This window comes from Phacochoerus africanus, chromosome 3 (assembly GCF_016906955.1).
Source record: "Phacochoerus africanus isolate WHEZ1 chromosome 3, ROS_Pafr_v1, whole genome shotgun sequence".
Classification (NCBI taxonomy): Eukaryota; Metazoa; Chordata; class Mammalia; order Artiodactyla; family Suidae; genus Phacochoerus; species Phacochoerus africanus.
This window is the reverse complement of record NC_062546.1, coordinates 159,443,918-159,467,939: the sequence shown is the minus strand read 5'-3', so window position 1 is coordinate 159,467,939 and position 24,022 is coordinate 159,443,918. Positions and strand designations below refer to the sequence as shown.

The following is a 24,022-nucleotide window of genomic DNA, read 5'->3' as shown; positions in this document are numbered from 1 at the left end:
CAGAAAACCCTAAGTGAATACTGTGAACAACTGTATGCCAACAAACAACCTAGAGAAATAGGTGAGTTTCTAGAAACATACAGCCCACCAAAACTGACTCAAGAAGAAATAGATGACTAGACTGATCACTAGAAGTGGAACAAATTCAAAATCCATTCAAGACAAAAACTCTTAGCAAAGTGTGTATAGAGGGAACATACCTGAACATAATAAAAGCTATCTATGACAAACCTATAGCCAATGTAATACTCAATGGTGAAAAGGTAAAAAGCCTTCCTGCTAAAATCTAGAACAAGACAGGGATGCCCACTATCATCTCTTCTATTTGACATTATATTGGAAGTACTGGCCACAGAAAAAAAAAAAAAAAAAAAAAAGCAATAAAAGGTATCGAAATTGGAGAAGAGATAAAACTGTCATTACATGTAGATTACATGATACTATATATAGCAAACCCTAAAGACTCCACACAAAAATGATATGAATTGATAAATGATTTCAGCAGAGTGGCAGGACACAGGGTTAATATACAGAAATCTGCTGCATTTCTTTAAACTAATAATGAAATATCGGAAAGGGATTAGAAACTGAAAATGATTTAAATAAATGGAAAGATATTCCATGTTCTTGGATTAGAAGAAATAATATTGTTAAAATGGCCCTACTACCCAAAGCAATCTGTAGATTTAATGTGATTCCTATCAAATTACCGATGACTTTTTTTCACAGAACTAGAATAAATAATTCTAAAATTTATATCAGATAATAAAAAACTCAGAATTGCCAATGCAATCCTGAAGGAAAAGAACAAAGCCAACTCTCCCAAACTTCTGACTATACTACAAAGCGAAAGGAATCAAAATAGCATGGTACTAGCACAAAAACAGACATACAGATCAATGGAACAAAAGAGAGAGGCAGACATAAACCCACACACCTATGATCAATTAATCTCCGACAAAGGAGGCAAGAATTTATACTTCTTCAACAAGTGGTGTTGGGAAAGCTGGACAGCCACAGGGAAATCAATAAAGTAAGAACATACCTTCTCACTATACACAAAAATAAACTCAAGGAGTTCCTGCTGTGGCTCAGCGGAAATGAACCCAACTAGTATCTATGAGGATGCAGGTTCTATCCCTGGCCTTGCTTTGGTGGTTAAGGATCTGGCATTGCCATGATCTGCAATATAGGTCACAGATATGGCTTGTATCTGGTGTGGCTGTGTAGGCCGGTAGCTGCAGCTCTGATTTAATCCCTAGCCTGGGAATTTCCATATGCTGTAGGTGCCGCCCTAAAAAGAAACAAACAAATAAACAAAAAACAAAATGCACACACATTAAAACCAAAAAACCCTCAAAATGTCCTAAAGACTTAGACACCATAAAACTCCTAGGAAAGATCATAGGCAAAACATTCTTTGACTTGAATGGTTTCCCAAGGTCAATCTCCCAAGGCAACAGAAATAAAAACAAGCAAATGGGACCCAATGAAATTGATAAGCTTTTGTATAGGAAACCATAAATGAAACAAAAAGACAACAGAATGGGAGAAAACATTTGCAAGTGTTGGGACTGAAAAGGGCTTAATTTCCAAAATATACAAACAGCCCATATAACTCAACAACAACAAAAATAACCAAACAATCCAACTGAAAAGTGGGCAGAAAACCTAAACAGACATTTCTTCTAAGAAATACAAATGGCCAAAAGGCACATGAAGAAGTGCTCAATATTGCTAATTATTAGAGAAATACAAATCAAAACTATAATGAGGTACCACCTCACATAGGTTAGAGTGGCCATCATTAAAAAGGTCTAAAAATAACAAATGCTGGAGAGGGTGTGGAAAAAAGAGAACCCTCCTAACACTGTTGGTAAGAATTCGAGTTGGTATAGCCACTATGGAAAACAGTATAGAAGCTCCTCAAAACACTAAGCATAGATTTACCATATGACCCAGCAATCCCACTCCTAGGCATATATCCAGAGAACTGTAATTCAAAAAGATACATGCACCCCTATGTTCACAGCAGCACTATTCACAATAGACAAGTCATGGAAACAACCCAAATGTCCACTGACAGATGAATGGATAAATATGTGGTACATATTATATATACAACAGAATAAAAAAACGAAATAATGACATTTGCGGCAATATAGATGCAACTAGAGCTTATCATACCAAGTGAAATAAGTCAGAAAGAGAAAGACAAATACCACATCATATCACTTATATGTGGAATCTAAAATATGACAGAACCTGTCTATGAAACAGAGACTCACCGACAAAGAGAACAGACTTGTGGTTGCCAAGGGGGAAGGGGCTGGAGAAGGGAGGGAATGGGAGGCTGGGGTTGGCAGATGTAAGCTATCATACATGGAGGGCTATGATAAGCCCTTATACAACAAAGTCCTACAGTAAGCACAGAGAATTATATTCAACATCCTATGATAAACCATAATGGAAAAGAATAATTTCAAAAAAGTGCATAAAAAAGAAAAAATGTATATATATAACTGAATCACTTTGCTGTACAGAAATTAACATACTTTAAAACTACTATACTTCAAAGAAAAAAAGATTTCATTTAACTGTGCCAAATCCCGAATTTCAGAAACTCATACAAACAAGAACCCCTTTTTTCAAGTAATATCTATTAGCATCTTGTGAACAAATGGTTCACAGAATATATTGTGAACTATATAGTTCTAGGCAGTGACCCTATTTTAATAATTAAAAATAAGTGAAAGTATCTTGAATCAGAAATCAAAATAGGATTTCCCTGATCATAACCTAGAAAGCTTCCCAGCCAAATTCAATTCAAATTTTTCTGGCAACAATAAAACCAAAATTAAAACACTCAATTGTAAACTGTTTAACACCTGTAGATGGTTGCTGGGGTTGAGCTGGATTCCAGTTACCAGATTTCTATGCCCTTGCAATATGTGTACACATTCTTCTGTAGTTGTGCTAAAAACTTTGATAAAGTCTCCAGAGACACAGAAGATATACCTGTAAATAAGAAAAATAAATTTCACATACTATATAATCTTTTTACTGTACATAAAAAACCCTCTAACATGCAACAGAGATTTCATTAAAAATAATAGTTTAAGAACTATACATTCAAATTGTGTTGCTTAAATTTATACGGATATTTAAGATGTTTGTTTAATCAACTCTAAAAAGTAAATCAATGATGCCAAAGTCATATCTCTGACCTATTCCAGGGGCAGAGGAAATCATCCTGCATAAACAGCCAACTTAACCAAGTTGTTTGTTCACTAACAGATGCAGAATGTCCTAGGCATTCTCTCAGCTATTATTATGCAGTGGTTTTGCTAACAGCAGTGTCCTCCCCTGTTCTCCAACTCTCCATCATTCACTGGGAGTATCAGCTTACAAATGCTAAGTCAAAGATCCTCTCTCAGTGAGGTCTCCTACATAGCAAAGTACAAAAACTTTAGGACAATTCTTTTTCTTATTGTTGAAATGCTGGTTTTGCTTTTGCTTTTCTGGATTAGTGGCTTTCTTCCATATAGCAGAGGCTACCAAATTATTAACTGTGTTTAAGCTGGGGTGGGGTGATAAATTTGGCTTTTTTCATAATATAACCATAAGATGAAACTCAAAACTGCAAATCTAGAATCTCTCAAAAAATGTTTGCTCTCTGCTTAATACACCTGACAATGTACACATCTACCACAGTGCTTTCCCATACACCGTAGAAGGTACTAACTACAGAATCCTTAGACTGGACCTCTTCTCTGTGTTCCCCAAGTACCCCAGCATGATTTGATCAGGCATTTTCAAACTGTGTTGAAATTCCTCATTTATATAAATATCTATCTCCCTTATCTGGCCATAAACTCCTATACGGCAGAGGCCCTATTTATCTTTGATTACCAATGTCCAAACCAGTTTGTTAAAAAGAACCTGCCCAAGCTTCAAAGGTTTTATAAACTACTTAGATAAAATGAACCAGTAAAAACATTATTACAAGGAAGTTCCCTGGTGGTCTAGTGGTTAGGACTTAGCACTTTTACCACTGTGGCCCAGGTTTGATCCTTGATCTGGGAACTGAGATGCCACATCATGCTGCTGCATACTGTGGCCAAAAAGAAAAAAAAAGAAAAAAGAAAAATTAAAAAAACACTCTATTGGAGTTCCTGTTGTGGGGCAGTGGTTAACGAATCCGACTAGGAACCATTAGGTTGTGGGTTCGGTCCCTGCCCTTGCTCAGCGGGTTAAGGATCCAGCGTTGCCGTGAGCTGTGGTGTAGGTTGCAGACGCGGCTCGGATCCCATGTTGCTGTGTCTCTGGCGTAGGCCAGTGGCTGCAGCTCCGATTGGACCCCTAGCCTGGGAATCTCCATATGCTGAGGGAGCAGCCCAAGAAATAGCAAAAAGACCAAAAAAACAAAAACAAAAACAACTCTATTACAAAATAACCAGAGGTTAAGTCTTCTAATGCTGACCAGGGTTGCTACTACCCTATTTTATAATTTCTAAGACTCTTAATTTTTCATACGTTCATCTTATAAAGGAGGCATGGTTGTGTTCAACTGTTTAATAAGATCAACAAAGTACAAGCAACAAAGCAACCACGGTATGTGGACTCCCCTTTGGCTGGATCCTCCTCTTCATTCCCTCAAGTTCTTACCATCTCCACCTGGACTACTCTTAAGGGCTTCTTACAGTCTCCAGGTGTGGTCCTTCAATTTACCTTTCATACTCATGAGAATAATTTGACAAACTTGACCATATTACTTCCTTAAACAAAGATTAAATTAAATTAAAATCCTTCAATGTTTTCTCACTGCATTCAGGATATGATCCAACTTCCTAAGACAGACTCCAGTCTGACTGGAACTACTTTTTCACTTGAACAATATGTTAAGTGGTCCACAACAACACCCTCACTCCCACCCATTAGCATTAACAGATCTTTTAGGCAGTGCTTTAGGGAGATGGTGGTGGGTGAGGGTACTGTTTGCCAAGAAAACTCCCCCTAATTAAGGCTACCTCAGAGGAAAGTAACTTCCTTACTCCTTGGCAGAGAATAATGACTTTGCCTGAATGCAACCCCCCACCCCCACCCCTCAATACTCACCATGCCTTTGCACATTCTGCCTTTATTTAGGAACCCTTTCTTTCTGGCTACTACTTGAAGATTCAGCTCAGGGTTCTTTCCACTGGAAGCCTTCCCTCATCTTCTCATTCCAGATCAGTGCCAGTCACATGTGAGGGACTTAGCTCTGTAACAGCACTTTCCACACACAGGCCTTCCCTATCAGACTGCTACCTAACACCGGCTATGTTCACCTGGTGATTTTACAGGTACTTTAAAGTCTACAGGCCCAGTATGAATCCAACAACTTCTTGTTAATCCTGATTGTTAAATTACTCCAAAACTCTGTCTTTTTTCTTCATCTTCAATATTATCTTAGTTCTGGGCAAAGCCATTTCTTGCTCAGATGCCTGCATTAGCCTTATAAACCTTGGTCTATAATCTTCTAGACTTTTCTCTCATCACTTCCCTTTACTGTATGCTATAAGTATACAGACCTTACACACATGACAACCCTCCCCCAACCCCAATTTCAAGTTGCTCACTTAGCATGATGCCCTCCTCCAATACCATGGAAGGGGCAAACTCCTGTTAATTTTTAAAGATCCTGCAGCGTGAGGGAGACTTCACTGTGTGATGCCTTCTATGCCATCACTGTACCTTTAAATATATTAGCCTACCCGCCTCTCATCTTTCACTGCGTATTATATAGTTTTACAGTTTTCAGATTAATATTCTTGAGGAAACACAGTCATATGTGTTTCCTTATTAAAAAATGCTCTCTTCGGACCAAACAACAACAAAGAACTGACTCTATGTTCCTTTTCCAATCTTTTTCCCCACTAACCTTCTTCATATACCATGCCTACTAACAGTATCTTAGCTCTTTGTTTATACTGTGCGTGTATCTGGAATGCCTTCCATGCATATCCCCTAGTCAAATACCACACACCTGCCTACGTCTAGCCTAGATATTACTTTCTCATCAACCTGCTCCATCCTTCTAGTTTGAAGTGCTGTTTCTCATGGGCTCTCAAAGTGCCACAATGTATGAAACATCTGAGTATTTTCTTTTCCTCACTAGACTGAAAGCTCTGTAAGGTAGGATCAATAGTGGACTTATTTTACTTTTGTCATCTCAGCTTGTTTTAATTACGTAGCTGATAAATACTTAAAAACAAACTGTAGACCTTAGCAAATGAGATACAATGGATCCCAATATAATGAATAAGGTGTAGAAAACAGTACACTGGAGGAAGAAACTGGATATAAGTTCAAAGTGGTAGAACTCTGGCAATCTCTTGAAGCTTCAGTTTCTTTCTTTGATTCACAAGTATCAACGAAGCCCTCTTTATTTTAAAGACCAAGGATTCTTTTTGGCCACTAAGCTAATTTATGAAAGCTCCTTCAGTCACTCATGCATGCATTCAGTAGCTATCTGCTAAAGACCCATAAACAAGATATTGTGGCCATACAAACCTTCACAGACCACTATCTCTACTTTCCTAAAATAGAAAGGGTTTTAATTATCCATCACTGAGTGAAAACCTCATTTTGTCACTTCTAGATGACGCTGACAATACAGCAGTAATAATGATAGCTGACTTACATTGAACCATTAAGTGCCAGGCATTGTTCGATGCGCTAAGTATTTAGGCACTTAATCCTCTCAACAACCTTATGAGATGGATTACCAAATACTCCCGTTTTATAGAGGCAACTGAGGCAGAGATTAAGAACCTGCAGAGGCACAGAATAGATGAACCGGGTTTCGAACCCGCTAGTTTAGCATCCAGCTACACTGAACTCCTGATGAAGGGGACCAGGGCTTAAACATGCTTTTATCCCACACAGAATCTAGTATTTTCCACGCAAAGCTCCAAAAAGGTGGCCAGAATAGTTTTTTAGGGGGTAGGATATGTGGAGAACTCCCAATAATTAATCGTTTAGGAATTCCAAATCATGATTCGGTCCCAAAAAGGGATACTCCTCATGGTACTGCAAGAACAGCGGCATACACATTTTGTACCTGGATCATTTTCCAGCCGCCCCAACGACCAGCCGATTCTAGACACATGGGTCCGCTCCCGGAGGCCCCTCAATTTACCTGCAGATCTGGAGAGGGAGAAGCGCGCGCACCCCAGTCTGCAGTGCCACGGGACTAACAGGTATCTCATTCCTTTTAACAGCTACCGGCTCCTCCTGGGGCCTGGAGTGCTCTGGCCGCGCGCCCCTTCCCGAGACCAGAACCGCCAGCCCGGACGCGCCGAATAGTTCTTCCTCTCCCCCCCGCCCCCAGGTGGTGGACTCACGCCCCTCAGCCTGGCGGCAAAGCGCGGCGCACCCATACTTAGAATCCGCAGAGAACACCGCTCTCCTGAAGTTCAATTCGCTGCCGCCACAGCGAACCACGCGGAGACTCTCTTCTGCCACCATCTTCGCGCAAGCGCAGGCCCCGCCCCGAGCTTCCTGGACGGAAGCCGGTTGACAGGGCGTTTGTCCCGCCTACAGACTCCCACTCGGGGCTCTTCTAGGCCTCAGTCTCTATGGTAACTCTTTTTGGTAAGACCCTGCGCTTGCAGGGCCATCTTTCGTTTGGGCAACTGCTCATTAGGACACCCGTGAAAAAAGGTAAAAGTGAAATATAGTCAAAGAGGCAATGCATTTATGTTAGATTCTTCTAAAATTTTATTTAGTACAGATAACTTTCTCTCTGGATTTATCAGTCTGACTATAGCTTCCGCTGAAAGGGAAAGGTGAACCAAATTGTGTCACGTGACCACCGGTCCTTTCCCATCCCCCGCCGACCTTCCCCTTTTTCTGAATCGGGCGCTACGTGATGACGCCTGCCTTGTGAGCCAAAAGCTTTCTTGGTCGCACGGTTGAGTTCTTGGGTGGGGAGGTAGAATTCTCTACAGTTGTTTGTTTCTCTCATTAGCAGTCTCTTTGCCCTATTCCTCTGAGCGTAGCTCACGTTCCTACAGAATCTTCGCAGCTGCAGAGCCTTGCCTTTTCCTTTGGACATCTAGCTCCTCCGGGATTCTGGTTCTTATTTTTCTCCCCGGTCGGCCGATCTGACATTCCACTCTATCCTGGCCAAATTCCGTGGTTTTAGCTTCCGAAGCCCTGAATGCTGAGAATGTTTATGTCTCCACATCCGTTTCTTTTTTATAAACGTATGTGTATCATTTTTGTTGTTCCTGTATATTAAGGGGTGCTCATTTTCATTCATTAATTTAAACATTTACCAATGCCCTCTGTACTGGCTCTCTACCACTCCTAAAGGTGAAGAGCCACTGTCAGCGTCACCTTAACAGGAACAGGAGATCTGCCTTGTACGTGGATCTCCTTAGTCTTTCTTGAGGCAAATAATTATTGAGAACCTTCTACATGTGAGACACAATGCAAGACAAATGTGATCCCTGCCTTATTACCTTCAATGGGAGAGAGACAATAAAAATGTTTAATGTGACAATCACAATTTGTGTGCTGAAGAAAATAAAACAGTAATATGAAAGGCCAGTTTCCGAGGCGGTTTAGGCTTAACCTAATGAATATGTGTTTGTTAAGGTAGTGCAGGTTAAAAAACAGCATTTTTAAAATGCAACGTTAATACAAATTTGATATAAAAATAATTCAGTGCAGAAGTAGAATGGTCTTGGTCCATCCTACACCCCATGAATATCTCTTAACCATTAAAAGTTTGGCGTGTGTGTTTCCTGATGTTTTTCTAAGCGTATATACACCTTAACATTATTCTTCAATGTAAGGCACCATGTATCCCTTTTCCCCCTCTATAATGCTTTCACTGCATTGTATACAGATTTTTATCTCTTTTTTTTTTAATGACTACATAGCACTCATAGAGTAAATATGCCACAATTAAGTCATTCTCTCAAAGGTGGATAGTCATTTCCATTTTTTAAAAAAGTGGCAAATAATGATACAGGGCACAGATTTATGACACTATTGCTGTATGAGGGATTCCTAGAAAAGATGTGGGGTTGAAGAATATCTGCATTTTTTATTTTGAGAGAATGTTCTGTGAAATAGAGACGTGTTACTGGGAAAACCAAGAGGAATAACTAACAGCAGCCAAAATAGGGAACTATGTAACTTAGTTTTTTAGTCTGTTTTGGGAAAATCCATAAGGAGAGGAAGTATTATAAGAGAGTATAAATTCTTAAGAAGAAATCCGGAGGGAAAAGGACTGAGAAAGTGGTGTAAAGCAAACGAAGTTGTCTATAAAGATTGCATCAGTGAGCAATTGAAAGGTAGCAAGGGTCGGCAGTCGATGGTTTAAAATTTAGAGCCACATTTTCAAGAATTGCTAAGTGTAATGAACTCTGCTTCTTAAGTCTATTATTTCTTTTCATATACTGGTATTTGAATATCATATATCAATCTTTGTTGATTGGCCCACAGACAAAAAAAGCAACATTTTCTAAAGTGTTTGAAGGACTGGAAAGAATAGGATATTGAGGGTGATAGGAGGTGGCTATAGATATTCTCTGCTCCTGCTGTTAGCACTGTCAGAGGCTTCCCTAGGCATTTTATAGAAGAGAGCAAGGAAAGTTGCACTCCTTTGTTGAGAGCTGAGCATGCGTGACAGGTCGGTCCATGGTTCTCTTCAGCATTCCTCTTGTCTTTCTGAGTCCTCAACAGAATCTTCTTTAAATTCATGGCAATATTGACTTTTCCTAGCACATACTTTATTTAAAAAAATTTTATTGTAGTTGATTTACAATGTTCTGTCAATTTCTGCTGTACAGCAAAGTGACCCAGTTATACACATTCTTTTTTTTTTTTTTCCATTACAAGTGATTAGAGTTCCCTGCTGACACATACTTTAAAACTCTTCCAGCCTCTCTATCTAGTTCCAAGGCTGCTCCCACCTTTTTAGGTTTTGTTAGTTACATGAGCAGCCCACTCTTGGTACCAAAATCCATTTCAGGGTTCTCCAGAAAAACAGAACCAATAGGATTGATTGATTGGTTTTTATTTATTAAAAGGAATTGGTGCACTCAATTATGGAGTCTGAAAAGTCTTACAATATGCAGTCTGCAAGTTGGACACCCTGAAAAGCTGGTGGCGTAATTCAGCCTGAGTCTGAAGGCTTGAGAACCTGGGGAGAAGATGGTATATATCCAGTGTAACTACAGGAGGAGAACACTGCTCCAGCCCAGCAGTCAGGTAGAGAAGGAATGAATTTTCCATCCCTTTTCCTTTTGTTCTGTTCTAATCCTAATGGGCCCTGTATGCTGCCCAGCCACGTTGGGGAGAGCAGGTGGCTTTGAGTCCACAGATTTCAGTGCCAATTAGGTAAGATTGGCATTACCTTCACAGACAAATCTAGAAATATTGTTTAGCCAAATACCTGGCATCCCATGACCCAGTGAAATTGACACATAAAATTAACCATCACACTGGGCAACCACTGATCTGTTCTGAGTCCCTACAGCTTGCCTCCAGAAACTTGTACAAACAGTATTATATTGTGTGTAACCTTTTATGTCTAGCTTCTTTCACTTAGCATAATATTATTAGAAATTTGTTTTGTTGTGTAGATCAGTGGTTTCCTCTTTTTTTGATGGGGAGTATTCTGTGTATATGGGTATTCCACAATTTGTTTATTCACTTTTTTTTGTTGTTGAAGGATGTTTAGTTTTTTCCCTAGTTTTGGAACATGTGAATAATACTGATTTAAACATTAATTTGTAGGTTTTTGTGTGAACATACATTTTTATTTATTTTCTAGGGTAAATGCCAATAACTGGGATTGCTGGCTCAAATAATATGTTTATATTTTTAAGAAATTGTGAGACAGTTTTTCTGGTTTCTGTACCATTTTGCATTCTGACCATTAAAGTATGAAAGTTTTAGTTGCATCACATCCTTGTCAATGCTTGGTCTTGTAGTTTTAATTTTAGCCACTATAATAAGTTTATGGTGGGATACCATTGTTTGAATTTTCATTTCACTATATGACTGATGGTGTTGGGTGACTTTTCATGTGTTCATTTCCCATCTGGATATCTTCTTTGGTGTAGTGTCTTCAAATATTTTATCTACTGTTTCATTGGTTGGTTATTATTATTGAGCTTTGAGATTTCTTTGTATGTTTTGGATACAGTTCCTTTCTCAGATATGTGAATTGTGAATATTTTCTTCCAGCTTTTGGCTTGTCTTTTCATTCTGTTAATGGTGTCTTTCACAGAACTAAAGTTTTAAATTTCAGTGAAGTACAATCAGTTTTTTTTTTCTTTTATGGATTGTGCTTTTGTTATTGAATCTCAGAATACTACCTATCCCGTTTATGAAGATATTCTGTGTTTTATATGGAAAGTTTTATGTTTTCTACAGTTGACCTTTGAACAACATGGATTTGAACTTTTGGTCCATTTGTATGCAGATTTTTTTCGATAAAAGTATTGGAAAAATTTTTTGGAGGTTTGTGACAGTTTGAAAAAAACTCACAGATATACTGCATTGCCTATAAATACTGAAAAAATTAAAAAGTTAGCCATGTCAGGAATGCATTATATATAGATTATATTTAATGTAAAAATATGTGTTTACTGTTTATATTATTGGTAAGGCTTCTGGACAACTGTAGGCTAGGAATGGAGGGTATCCGTGAAGACTGGAAGCACAAATAAAATTATTTTGTACACATTAAGGATATAATTCAATTGGAAAGTAACACTGCAAAAGATAACTTGTCCTTATGCTGGCATTTTTCCCTCAGATTATTAAAATAATCAAATTTAATCAGATTACAAAATTTATTAAAATTTAAAAATTTTAATTGAATTCTCAGGCAGTAGGGAATAACTTCATGAAGCTAAAAAATTCCACAATTGAATTACAACTTTGCAAAATAAGCTGTTAAGTAGACTCTCAAGTCCTACCCACATAAAAATCAATTTATACAAAATGCTATACTTTTAACTACCTGGCCTCAACAAATACTTTATGCCAATCCTGCTGTATAGCACAGGGAATTATATTCAGTCACTTTGTGATGGAACATGATGGAGGATGATGTGAGAAAAAGACTGGGTCACTTTGCTGTACAGTAGAAATCGACAGAACACTGTAAATCAACTATAATGGAAAAAATAAGAAGCATAAAACGTACTTTATGCCAGTTATATCCCCCCAAATATTCTAGTAATTCATACCAACCCTTTATAAAATCCTCTTTACTATATATATAAATAAGTAGTTAATTTTAGCTACATAGGAAACACCTTCTGTGCTTTAGAAACTATTGAAACCTGGTCCTACTCTCAGAAATTCTGATGTAATTGGTCTGCAGTTTCACCTGGGCATCAGGTTTTGTTTTGTTTTCCTTTTCCTTTTTTTTTTTTTTTAATTGTGGTGAAATACACATAAGTTTTTCTTTTCTTTTTTTTTTAACAGCCGCACCTGCAGCACATGGAGGTTTCCAGGCTAGGGGTCAAATTGGAGCTGTAGCCACAGGCCTACATCACAGCCACAGCAATGTGGGATGTGAGCCTCGTCTGCAATCTACACCACAGCTTATGGCAACGCAGGATCCTTAACCCACTGAGCGAGGCCAGGGATTGAACCCGCATCGTCATGGATCCTAGTCGGGTTTGTTAACGACTGAGCTGTGAAGGGAACTCCATTTTTTTTTTTTTTTTTTTTTTAGTGACATTTAGTACATTCACAGTGTTGTGCAAACCACCATTCTATCTAGTTACAGGACATTTTAATCACTCCAGAGGAAATCATTTGCCATTAAGTATTCACTTCTTATTCCCCCCATTCCCACAGTTAGTAGTGTATTGACTTAAAATGATTTTTGTGCTTTGATCTTATAAACTTTGCTGAATTCATTTACTAGCTCCTACAGTTTTCTGTTGTATGTTCTTTAGGATTTTTTTTTTTAATGTGTCATATCATGTGAATAGATATTTCTTCTTTTCCAATTTGGATGCCTTTTCTTTCTTTCTTTTGCATAATTGATCTAGCTAGAATTTCCAGTACAATGCTGAATAGCAATGGTGAAAGCAGGACCCTTGACTCAGGAGGAGAGTTTTTAATCTTTCACTATTAGGTATGATGTTAATATGGGTTTTTCATATGTGCCCTTTATCATGTGAGAAAATTCCCTTCTATTCCTACTTTGCTGAATATTTTAATCATGAAAGGATGTTATATTTTGTCAAGTGACTATCCTGTGTCAGGTGAGATGATTGTATGCAATTTTTCCTTCATTCTGTTAATGTGGTGTATTACATCCATTGATATTTGTATTTTGAAACACGAATTTCTGCGATAAATATCATTTGATTATGGTGTATAATCCTTTTAATGCAATGATGGATTCAGTTTGCTAGTGTTTTGTTGAGGAATTTTGTACCTCTATTCATAAGGACTATTGGTTTATTGTTTTCTCTGACTTTGGCTTCAGGGTGATTCTGGCCTAATAGAATGAGTTAGGAATTGTTCCTTCATCATCTTCTTCTTCTTCTTTTTTTTTTTTTTCCAGAGATTGTGAAGCATTGGTGTTAATTCTTTAAATATTTCGTAGAATTCACAAGGGAAGTCATTTGGTTCTGGACTTCTTTGTTGGGAGCCTTGTCATTGCTGATTCAGTCTCTTGTTATAGGTCTGTTGAAATATTTTATTTCTTCTTCAGTCAGCTTGGTAATTTATATGTTTCTATGAACTTGTCCACTTCACGTAGGCTATTTTGTTTGCTTAAAATTGTTCACATTATTCTCTTATAATCTTTTTTATTTCTGTAAGATTGGTAGTAATGGCCCCAGGTTCATTTCTGATCTTAGTTATTTTCATTATCTCTTGTTTCCTTAGTCTACTTAAATGTTTGCCAGTGAAACATTTTGCTGATATTTTCAAAGAACCAACTTTGGTTTCTTTGATTCCGTTGTTTTTCTATATTCTATTTTGTTTATCTTCACTCTAATCTTTATTATTTTCTATCTTTTTCTAACCAGATTTGAGTTTAATTTGCTCTTCGTTTTTTTCTGGTTTCTGAAGGTGTAAAATTTGCTTATTCATTTGAGGTCTTTCTTTTTGGGTATCAGTGTTGTAAAAGCTTCCCAGGTGATTCTAATATTAAAAGACAAGATTAAAAATACTGTTGCGTTTGGAGAGAGACTAAGCTTAGCTTATTTTTTGTAACCTTTATCGCTCATTAGAAACACCTGAAGATAGTGCTGAATTTGGTTTGAAAGTGTCATTATGATATTATGATGTATTTTATTTTTTTAAAATGTGTCACTAACCTGATATAAATGAGTAATCTTAGCTCCCTGTCGTGGCTTCTGAATTCCATTTTGCACTGAAAGAAAACAAAGATCTTTGTAGAAATGGTTGATTTCAGGTCGGATACACAGATGTACATGACAGCTTATTAGACCAGAAAGCAAGAGAGCTATCAAATACTGTTGGGTTAAATCAAATGGACTCAGGAACCAACTTGAAGAGGATCCTGCTGAGTTGGAACATTTTGTGTATCAAAAGAATAGTAACTGCAATGGATTGAAACATATATATTATACTTGAAGCCATAAGTTCATAATGACACAAACATATCTAAGTCATTGGCCATTTTCAGAGGGTGCTAGGAAATAAAGTTATTACTTCAAAAACTTATTTTGAAAAGTGAAATTCAGGATAAAGCATTTATCCTGCCTTTCCTAATGAATTATATTTTTGGATAACCAAGTGGTTATATAAGTAGTCTCATTAATAACTAAAGAAGGACTGGTCGATTTATAGTATCACCATTTTGTAACTTCAAATGAATTAATGCATTTTTAATGGCTGCTAGCATCAAAAAAGAATACCCAGACAGTATGGGCTTCCTATTAAGACTCTACATTAATTTGTAAAAAAATAAAGTAAAAACAATATGATAAAGTCTCTAGATCACTAACTAACTTTCAAAAAATATAAAGGGATAGAGAAACATGATGACATTACAAGGAGCATAATGACATTGGCAAAATCAGATTGAGGAACATTCCACAAGGCAAGCAACCTGATTTATTTAATAAATAAGCTGTTAGGAAAAAAATAAAAGTAAATGGTAAGCTTGTGGATTAAAAGAATCTCGACATGTAAACCAATTATAACATACGGACTTTAGTTTTACCTAATTCAAACAACTATAAAAAATATACATGAATCAATCAGAGGTAAAATGGTGGAGTTGGGGTTTCTCTAGGAGAGGAGAATAATAATATTCTTTTATCAAATAATAATTTTATAAAAACAATGCTACAATGATCAGTAGATATTTCATAGTGGAATAAAAGCTTAATAGTATTTTTATTTTTATTAATTTTTTATTTTATTTTTATTTTGTTTTTTAAATGATTGCTATTTTTTCATTATAGTTGGTTTGCAGTGTTCTGTTTATTTTCTACTATAGAGTGACCCAGTCACACAGACATATATACATTCTTTTTCTTACATTATCCTCCATTATGCTCCATCACAAGTAACTAGATATAGTTCCCAGTGCTATACATAGGATCTCATTGCTTACTCATTCCAAATGCAAATGTTTGCATCTATTAACCTCAGATTCCCAGCCCATCCCACTCCATCCCTCCCACCATAAGTCTTTTCTCTAAGTTTGTGAGTTTCTTTTCTGTGGAAAGGTTTATTTGTGCCATATATTAGGTTCCAGATATAAGTCATATCATATGGTATTTATCTTTCTCTTTCTGACTTACTTCACTTAGGATGAGAGACTCTGGTTCCATCCATGTTGCTGCAAATGGCATTATTTTGTTCTTTTCTATGACTGAGTAGTATTCCATCATGTATATATATATATACCACATCTTCTTAATCCATTCATCTGTCAATGGACATTTAGGTTTCCATGTCTTGGCTATTGTGAATAGTGCTGCAATGAACATACGGGTGCATGTATCTTTTTCCAGGAAAGTTTTGTCCAGATATATGCCCAAGAGTGGGATTCCTGGGTCATATGGTAGTTCTATATTTAGTTTTCTGAGGTACCTCCATGCTGTTTTCCATAGTGGTTCTACCAATTTACATTCCCACCAAGAGTGCAGGAGGGTTCCCTTTTCTCCACACCCTCTCCAGCATTTGTTATTTGTGGACTTATTAATGATGGCTATTCTGACTGGCGTGAGGTGGTAGTTCATAGTAGTTTTGATTGCACTTCTGTAATAATCAGTGATGTTGAGCATTTGTTCATGTGCTTGTTGGCCATCTGTATATTTTTTTTGGAGAAATGTCTATTCAGGTCTTTTGCCCATTTTTCAGTTGGGCATAGTATTTTTAAATTTGTTCAAACTATTGTTACTTGAGAATCAGACTATGTACTAACCAAAGTGGTAGTATTAACTCAGATGATAGGAGACTATTGCCTAGATTTTGCAGCATTAAGCAAGTTTCTATAAGCAAAAGATCTACTTATCAAATTTAGCTCAACTAAAAGCTAAAGAAGAAAAGACATGAAAAAACTGGATTCCTTTCACCATCAGTCTAGTGAGAGAGGAGGGGCAGAAACATGCAGCAAGGTTAGACTGGGTCAAACAGCAAGAGTGCTATCACAGGCCTTTCTCAAACTGCTCCCTTTAAGAATATTAGAGGTAAACTAGCTGGCTGTAATGAATTATGGGTGTTCCCTCCTTATCTAAAACTTTTGCAGTATTTCATCAAATCTAAGAATCATTTTCATGTCTCTGATATTGGATATGTTTTATAGTCTTGTAATGATGGCATCTTAATTCACTGTCTTTTAGGGAAAAGTAGTAATATAATTGTCATTATCACCACAGGCTGGCTCTTGGTTGTTTTTTCTGGTGACATGACTGAAAACCCTTGATATTTTAGTTACCAGGGCATTTAGGGACTTTTCCCACCCAGTAACAGTGAAGGTTTTTATCATCAGTCAAGTCCCTTAAAAGATGTAGCTTTAACAATTTTTGTCGTTATTGTTGTTCAGAACTTTTAAGTAAATTTTAGGCTTATCTGATATACATGCATCCTAGGCACTGTATGTCTTTGAAAGCCCTCATTCTTTCAAACTTCTCTTTTATTCCTATATGCTTGGTTTATGCTTGGTTTGTGTTACTTGGTCTAAGTGAGATTTGACCTAATTCCTTTAGCCCTCAGTTCTGCATTCTGGGAATATCTGCCTTGCTCATTGTCTTCCATTGCCACAAATGAGATGGGCATTTGGCTTTTTTTTCTTCTTTTTTGTCTTTTAGGGCCACACCCATGGCATTATGGAGGTTCCCAGGCTAGGGGTCTAATTGGAGCTATAGCTGCCTGCCTACACCACAGCTCACAGCAATGCCAGATCCTTAACCCACTGAGTGAGGCCAGGGATCGAACCCGCAATCTCATGTTTCGTGGTCGGATTTGTTTCTGCTGTGCCACGACGGGAACTCTAAGATGGGTGTTTGGGAAACTGTTCTTTGGATGCTATATATTTTCAGTGGTTCATTTCATGTTAGTATACGTTCATTTGGGCACCCAAGGATTAATTGGAGAGAGAACCGTCATAGGCTGTTTTTAGTCAGGCTTGGAGTTTCTTTGAACAAATTCCATAAAAATGGAAGAATTTTAGTCAATTTGCTTTTGGTTAGTTCCATGGTAAAGGAGTATAATACACTGAAGATAATTCATCAAATATTAGTAATATTTTAAAAATCTGTTATCTTGTTACTATTTCTTTGAAACAAATTGCACCAAAACTTAGTGGTAAAAAAAAAAAAATGCAGTTTTATTTTGCTCACAATTTTGTGGGTTAGGAATTTAGAAAAGGCTTGTCTGGGAAGCTCTCACTTGGTGTCTCTCATTCAATCTAATGTTGGCTGGACTCCAGTCATCTGAAGGCTTGATTGGGCATATAAAGTGGCTCAGTCATGGTTGGAAGTTGATTCTGACTTCTTGCTGCACGCTTACCTGGGGTAATCAACCAGGCACCTAAACCTGGTCTCTCGGACATGAGAGTCTCAGGGGAGTTGGAATTTTTACATGGTGGCTGACATTAAGCAGAATGTCTTACGGCCTTTTATGATCTACTGTCAGAAGTCTGCCATGTCATAGTAGTCAATTCTAGCTTGTAAAGAACTTGGAAGTCATCACCCTCATCCTCACAACAATAAAAAAGCTGACCAAACCAAAAATTAGCAATTCTTTTTAGATCGATCAAATAATTGAGGTCACAGGGAAAAGCACTGCCCCTTCTTCCAAAACTAGAGACAGGTAGTTTGAATCACAGCTTATCAGAGCAGATGCCCAAGAGCAGAAACTACCATTGCTGGAGCCAGAATTTGGGAAAGAAGCCTTAAACTGTAATTGACAAACTATTGGAGGCTCAGTGTGGACAAGTTTGATAGTTAAAAACTTCAGGGGGTCCTAGTCCCATGAATAACCCCACACTTTCATTGTTTTATTTTCAGGAACTAACTCTACCAGGTTTTCACAGTATAGATGGGAAAAAATTTCACTCATACTTCCAGCAGGGAGAGGGAAAATGTAGCCTATTTGAAATATGCTCAGTGCATTCTATTCCTGCTTTTTTTTTTTTTTTTCTCCACCAGGCTAGGGGCTGAATTGGAGCTGCAGCTGCTGGCCTGTGCCACAGCCATAGCTATGCTGGATCCTTAACTCACTGAGCAAGTCCAGGGATCAAGCCCGCATCCTCATGGATACTAGTCTGGTTTGTTACTGCTGAGCACCTTCTTTTCTTACTAAAGCTTGTCCTTGACATCTCTTTTACTAGAGCTTAACTGATTGGGGTTTTTCCGGAGTCTAAATGACATGGGTGGAGTTCCCTGGTGGCCTAGCAGTTAGGGATCTGGTGTTGTCACTATTGTGGCATGGGTCACTGCTGTGGCATGTGTCACTCCTGTAGCATGGGTTAGTCCCGGGCTCAGGAACTTTCACATGTTGCACGCATGGCCAAAAGAAAAAAAAAAAAAAAAGACCTGGGTGAAGGGAAATACCCAACTTTCCCCTCTCTAGCCTTCTTGTCCCACCTAAGGGGGAAGAAATCTGAGAAGCACTTGTGAAGGTCACAGCCTAGGGAAGTAGATTCACTAAAAGACTGAGACCTTATCATAGAACTGTAGAGCATGGGATTTCCCATTGTGGCGCAGTAGAAACAAGCCGACTAGTATCCATGAGGATGCGGGTTTGATCTCTGGCCTTGCTCACTGGGTTGGGGATCTGGCGTTGCTGTGAGTTGTGGTGTAGGTCGGTAGACACAGCCTGGATCCCATGTTGGCTGTGGCATAGGCCGACAGTTTAGCTTTGGTTTGACCCCATATGCTGGGGGTGCGGCCCTAAAAAATACAAACAAAAAAAGAACTATAGAACACTTCCCCTCCCCTATACTTTATCACCACATCAGTAGGGCATCTGTATAAAACAGGGATACAGCTAAAATAACTGTATGGCTCAGACCTTATTTAAGAATAAGTCTCTACAGAAATCCAAAGACAAAGAGGGGAGACAAAAATAAGGATACCATAGTGTATGTATTTTAGCCCCTGACACCTAAAGCTACTATAAACAATAAACACAAGCCTAACTCCTAGCTGGATAAATATAATACCTTATGTTAAGCTTATTTACCTCAGTTTCTTCTACCCAGTACATCATGTCTGATTTTCAACAAACGGCATATGAAGAGACAAAAACACGGTTTGAAGAAATGGAGGAAATATCTGAACCAGATTCAGACATGGCAGAAATGTTGGAATTATCAGACTGGAAATTTAAAACAACTATGATCAGTATGCTAAGGAGTCTAATGGAAAAGTGGACAACATGCAAGAACAGATAGGTTATGTAAGCAGAGAGATGGAAACTCTAAAAATTGAAAGGAAATGCTAGAAAAAAAAATAACAAGACATGGAGAATGTCTGATGTGCTCATCAGTAGACTGGACACTGCTAAGAAAGAATCAGTGAGACTGAAGAAATGTCAGTTGAAACTTCCAAAACTGAAACGCAAAAGTGAAAAGATGCAAAAGATGAAACAGAGTATTTAAGAACTGTCAGGTAGTTACCAAAGGGCGTAGCCTTATGTATAATGGGAATACCAGAAAGAGAAAAAGGAAATAGAGGAAAAGAAATATTTAGAGTAATAGTGATTGAGAATTATCCAAAATTTAATGATACATAACAAAAAACAGATCCAGGAAACTGGGAGAACACCAGATAGGATAAATACCAGAAACATCTACTCCTAAGCATATCACATTCAAACAGTAGAAAATCAAAAACAGGAGTTCCTGTTGTGGCTCAGTGGAAACAAATCTGACTAGCATCCATGAGGACACAGAGAGAAAAAAGAAAAAAAAAAAAAGAACAAAGGCTGGAGTAACTATATTAATTTTAGGTAAATCAGACTTCAGAGCAAGGAAAGTTATGAGAGATAAAGAAGGGTACTACATAGTGATAAGAAATCAATTCTCCAAGAAGACATAATAGTCCTTAATGTGTATGTGCTTAACAACAGAGCATCAAAATACATGAGGCAAAAACTGATAGGACTGCTAGAAAAATAGATGAATCCACTATTAGAGTTGGAGACTTCAAAGCAGTCACAAGTCTGTACAATTTCAAGCAAAAGGGAAATGAACTCACCTCTCAACAGGAGAATTGGTACCATCACTCTATAGAAGAGACTGTAATATGGGAGACAATGTAGGTATCCTTACCTTCCAGGTTCTACTTTCTCAAATGCCTACTCATCTTTTTCAGAGGGTTTCCTCCCCATTATGGAATGGTCTTGTCTCACCAATTTGTCTGTTGCTGGTGAGGTTACTTTTAGTTAAGGCATGTGTAGATGTTGAGATTGTCTCTGTAATCAGAGCCTCTGCCAGCAATATAGCTGCTTTCCTGTTCCAGTCACTGCTGCTCTTTTCATGTTGTCCTGTTTCTCCTTCCAATAGAGAATGATCTTCTCCCATTCTTTTAGTAGTCTTTAGGTATTGTATGAGCCTATAGCAATGCAGTCTTTTTATTTCACTATATAAGCACTTTTGAAGGATGAGTAGGCATGCAGTTAAGAACAGCTTGAAACAGTACTGGCAACCACTGTCAGGCCCTAAAATCTGTTTCAGTCTGGGGATCTTTTCTTTCATGGGTGAAGTTGAATTTCATTTCTTTGTTCCATACTCCTTTTGAATCATTCCACCAGATGGAGTTTCTGTATCTCAATCTATTTGTAGACAGGGATAAATTTCTTTCCTACGGGATTTAAGTCCCATGCACATTGGGTTATTGCTGGGCAATCAGGATGTTCCCTGAATATTCTTGTATAGGAGATTTGGGAGATAGGTGCAGTATAGGGGAGAGAAGCACACCTAACTTCACTAATATGCTCTGGTCCATGTTTTACTTGTTTGAGAGCAAATCTCACGTCTGTCAGCACTATTAAATTCATTAAAGAACCCATTGTCAACCTAAATGTCCATGGACAGATGAATAGATTAGGAAGATGTGCATATATACAATGGAATACTATTCAACTGTAAAGAGGTACAAAATAATGCCATTCATAGAAACATAGATGCAACTAGAGATTATCAAGTAAATCAGAAAGAGACAAATATCATATAATATCACTTAGATGTGAAATCTAAAATATGACACAAATGAACCTTTGTGCAAAACAAAATCAGACTCATAGAGCATAGACTTGTGGTTGCCAAAGGGGAAGGGGAAGGCAGTGGAATGGATGGAGAGTTTGTGGTTGATAGATGTAAACTATTACATTTAGAATGGATAAACAACAAGGTCTTACTGTATATCACAGGGAACTATATCCAATCTCCTGGGACAGACCATGATGGAAAAAATATAAAAAAGAGTTTGTATGTGTATAACCGAGGCAATTTGCTGTACAGCAGAAATTGGCACAACATTGTAAATCAACTGTACTTTAAAAAAAATTTAAAAAATAACTCATTGTCGAGAATGTGGGTAAAGGATTAATAAAACCCTTTCTCTTTCTAAATAGGAATATGGCCTTTAGTTAATTTTCTATCTTTTTTCCACTGAAAACAGATAAATATGGAATGTCAACTATAGACAATACTGCCTATGGCAAAATGACCTCTGATTGATATATTGCATCTGGACAAGAAGGAACTATGAATCAACCATAAATACCCAGTGGATGCTTTCATTTTGACTTGCCTTTGTGTGTTTACTCTTAATTGAATACGTCCCCTGTGTGCACTATGGAAGCAGTGCCTGTGGATTTGTTATAGGAGATATTGTCCCCTGTGAGACATTCACCTGTTAAGTAGGGCAGCTCATGCACTTACCAATGAGATGATGAAAAAATAAATAATAAAGGTAAATTAAGGTTATTTCTAAATCTTGTACCCCAAGGCATCATCTGATAAATGACTCTCTTTGGAAACTATTACCTTACATAAATCCCTCCAAGGCACAGATGATTAGAGAGGGTATCTGAACTAAGGAGCCGATCAGTTTCTTCCACATAGGAATTTGGGATACAGAAGCTGAAACCGAAGGCCACAGTATCTGAAGTCTGAAGCTGCAAGTATGTTTGTCTTGGTGAGGTCATTTGTGGGTAGAAGAAAGATCAGATAAAAATATCCTAATTTAGATCAGTGATGGATCATGTTTGTTTAAGTGAAGTGTGTTAATACTTTAGAGGCATCATAAGGAAGAAAATACCTCTTTCCAAACTTAGCTTTTTAAAATTATTCATGGATTAGTGAGTTCACACAGCTCTCTTTTTAAAGTAAATAAAGTAAATAATTTCATTATTGCCTCAAATGTTAAAGTGATAGCATTATTTTAAGTAGAATGCTTCAAATATATGTAAATGAAAGACAGACATCATTAACTTATAAACGTTGTTTTTGGGATCCCTTGATGGTAAGAAACAGAGATGTCCTCAATACTGGCTTTGTAAAAGTATTAGGGGCAAGGGGTTTGGGAAATCTTGCAGAATCAGATTGTGGGAAGTATAGTTGGGCTTGCTGCCAAAATATTGGCTGCCTCTGTATACCGATGCCAAGTAAGAAACATGGAGACAGAGTTGGAGGAAACAGAAATAGTTTAATTTCCAGGCAGAGGGGAATACAGCAGGCTAGTGCCTCAAGGACTATGCCCTCCTTGGAGGGTAGCGAGGAATCTTATGGTATTCAAGGAACAGGACATGATCAGATCATAAACATTTTCCTGATTGATGGGTGGTGAGGTATTTGGGAGTCAGCATCATCAACCTTCTGGTTCCTACCAGTCTGGGGTCTATGTGCTTGTGGGCAGCATAAAGTTGACTTCTTCACCTTGTGGGGACTTCATCACCTGCAAAACAGCTCCAAGGACATGGCTCAGAGTATTATCTATAGTCCTTGAAGAAGAACTAAAGGTCCTTGACTTTGTTGAATGGCTAAACTATTATTATTCTGTCTTGCTTGCTTGTTTTCCTTTTCTCTGTATTTTCTTACTTCTCTAATTAACTTGGTTCTTTTTTTTTTTTGTTGTTGTTGTTGTTGTTGTTGTTGTCTTTTGTCTTTTTAGGGCCACACCTATGGCATATGGAGATTCCCCAGGGTAGGGGTCCTATTCCACAGCCACAGCAACGCAGATCCAAGCTGTGTCTGTGACCTACACCACAGCTCATGGCAAGGCCGGATCCTCAACCCACTGAGCAAGGCCAGGGATTGAACCTACATCCTCATGGATACTAGTTGGGTTGTTAACCACTGAGCCACAATGAGAACTCCTCTCATTAACTTTGTTCTTTGACGAAAGTTTTTTTATGGATAAAAAAAGGCGGGTGGAGGACGTGAGTGGGACTTCACTCTGGGAATGCCTCACAAGGTCCTGCTTGGTTATAGGCTTTGTAGAGAATAGGAACAGGAAAGCCCTAAGGAAAAGTTTTCTGTCTTTGCAATAGAATG

At 37.8% G+C, this 24,022-nt stretch overlaps 1 protein-coding gene and 1 long non-coding RNA gene across 3 annotated transcripts in view; one reads left to right on the top strand and one right to left on the bottom strand.

Moving 5' to 3' along the window:
• Window positions 1-7,550, bottom strand: part of WDR75 (WD repeat domain 75) — a 42,869-nt gene extending 35,319 nt beyond the window's left edge. The window contains exons 1-2 of one of the 2 annotated variants that reach the window (XM_047773049.1): window positions 7,427-7,550; window positions 2,889-3,018 (exon numbers count right to left, since the gene is read on the bottom strand). In XM_047773049.1, coding sequence (XP_047629005.1) covers window positions 2,889-3,018; window positions 7,427-7,512 — 216 coding nt within the window. In that variant the 5' untranslated portion in view covers window positions 7,513-7,550. Of the gene's footprint in view, window positions 1-2,888; window positions 3,019-6,685; window positions 6,832-7,426 lie in introns of those variants that run through there. The other variant, XM_047773050.1, reaches the window with a different exon arrangement.
• Window positions 7,551-7,577: 27 nt separating this feature from the next.
• LOC125123370 (uncharacterized) overlaps window positions 7,578-24,022 on the top strand; it is a 200,713-nt gene continuing 184,268 nt past the window's right edge. The window contains exons 1-2 of the long non-coding RNA XR_007134039.1: window positions 7,578-7,707; window positions 10,089-10,269. This is a non-coding gene — a long non-coding RNA (uncharacterized LOC125123370). The remainder of the gene's footprint in view (window positions 7,708-10,088; window positions 10,270-24,022) is intronic.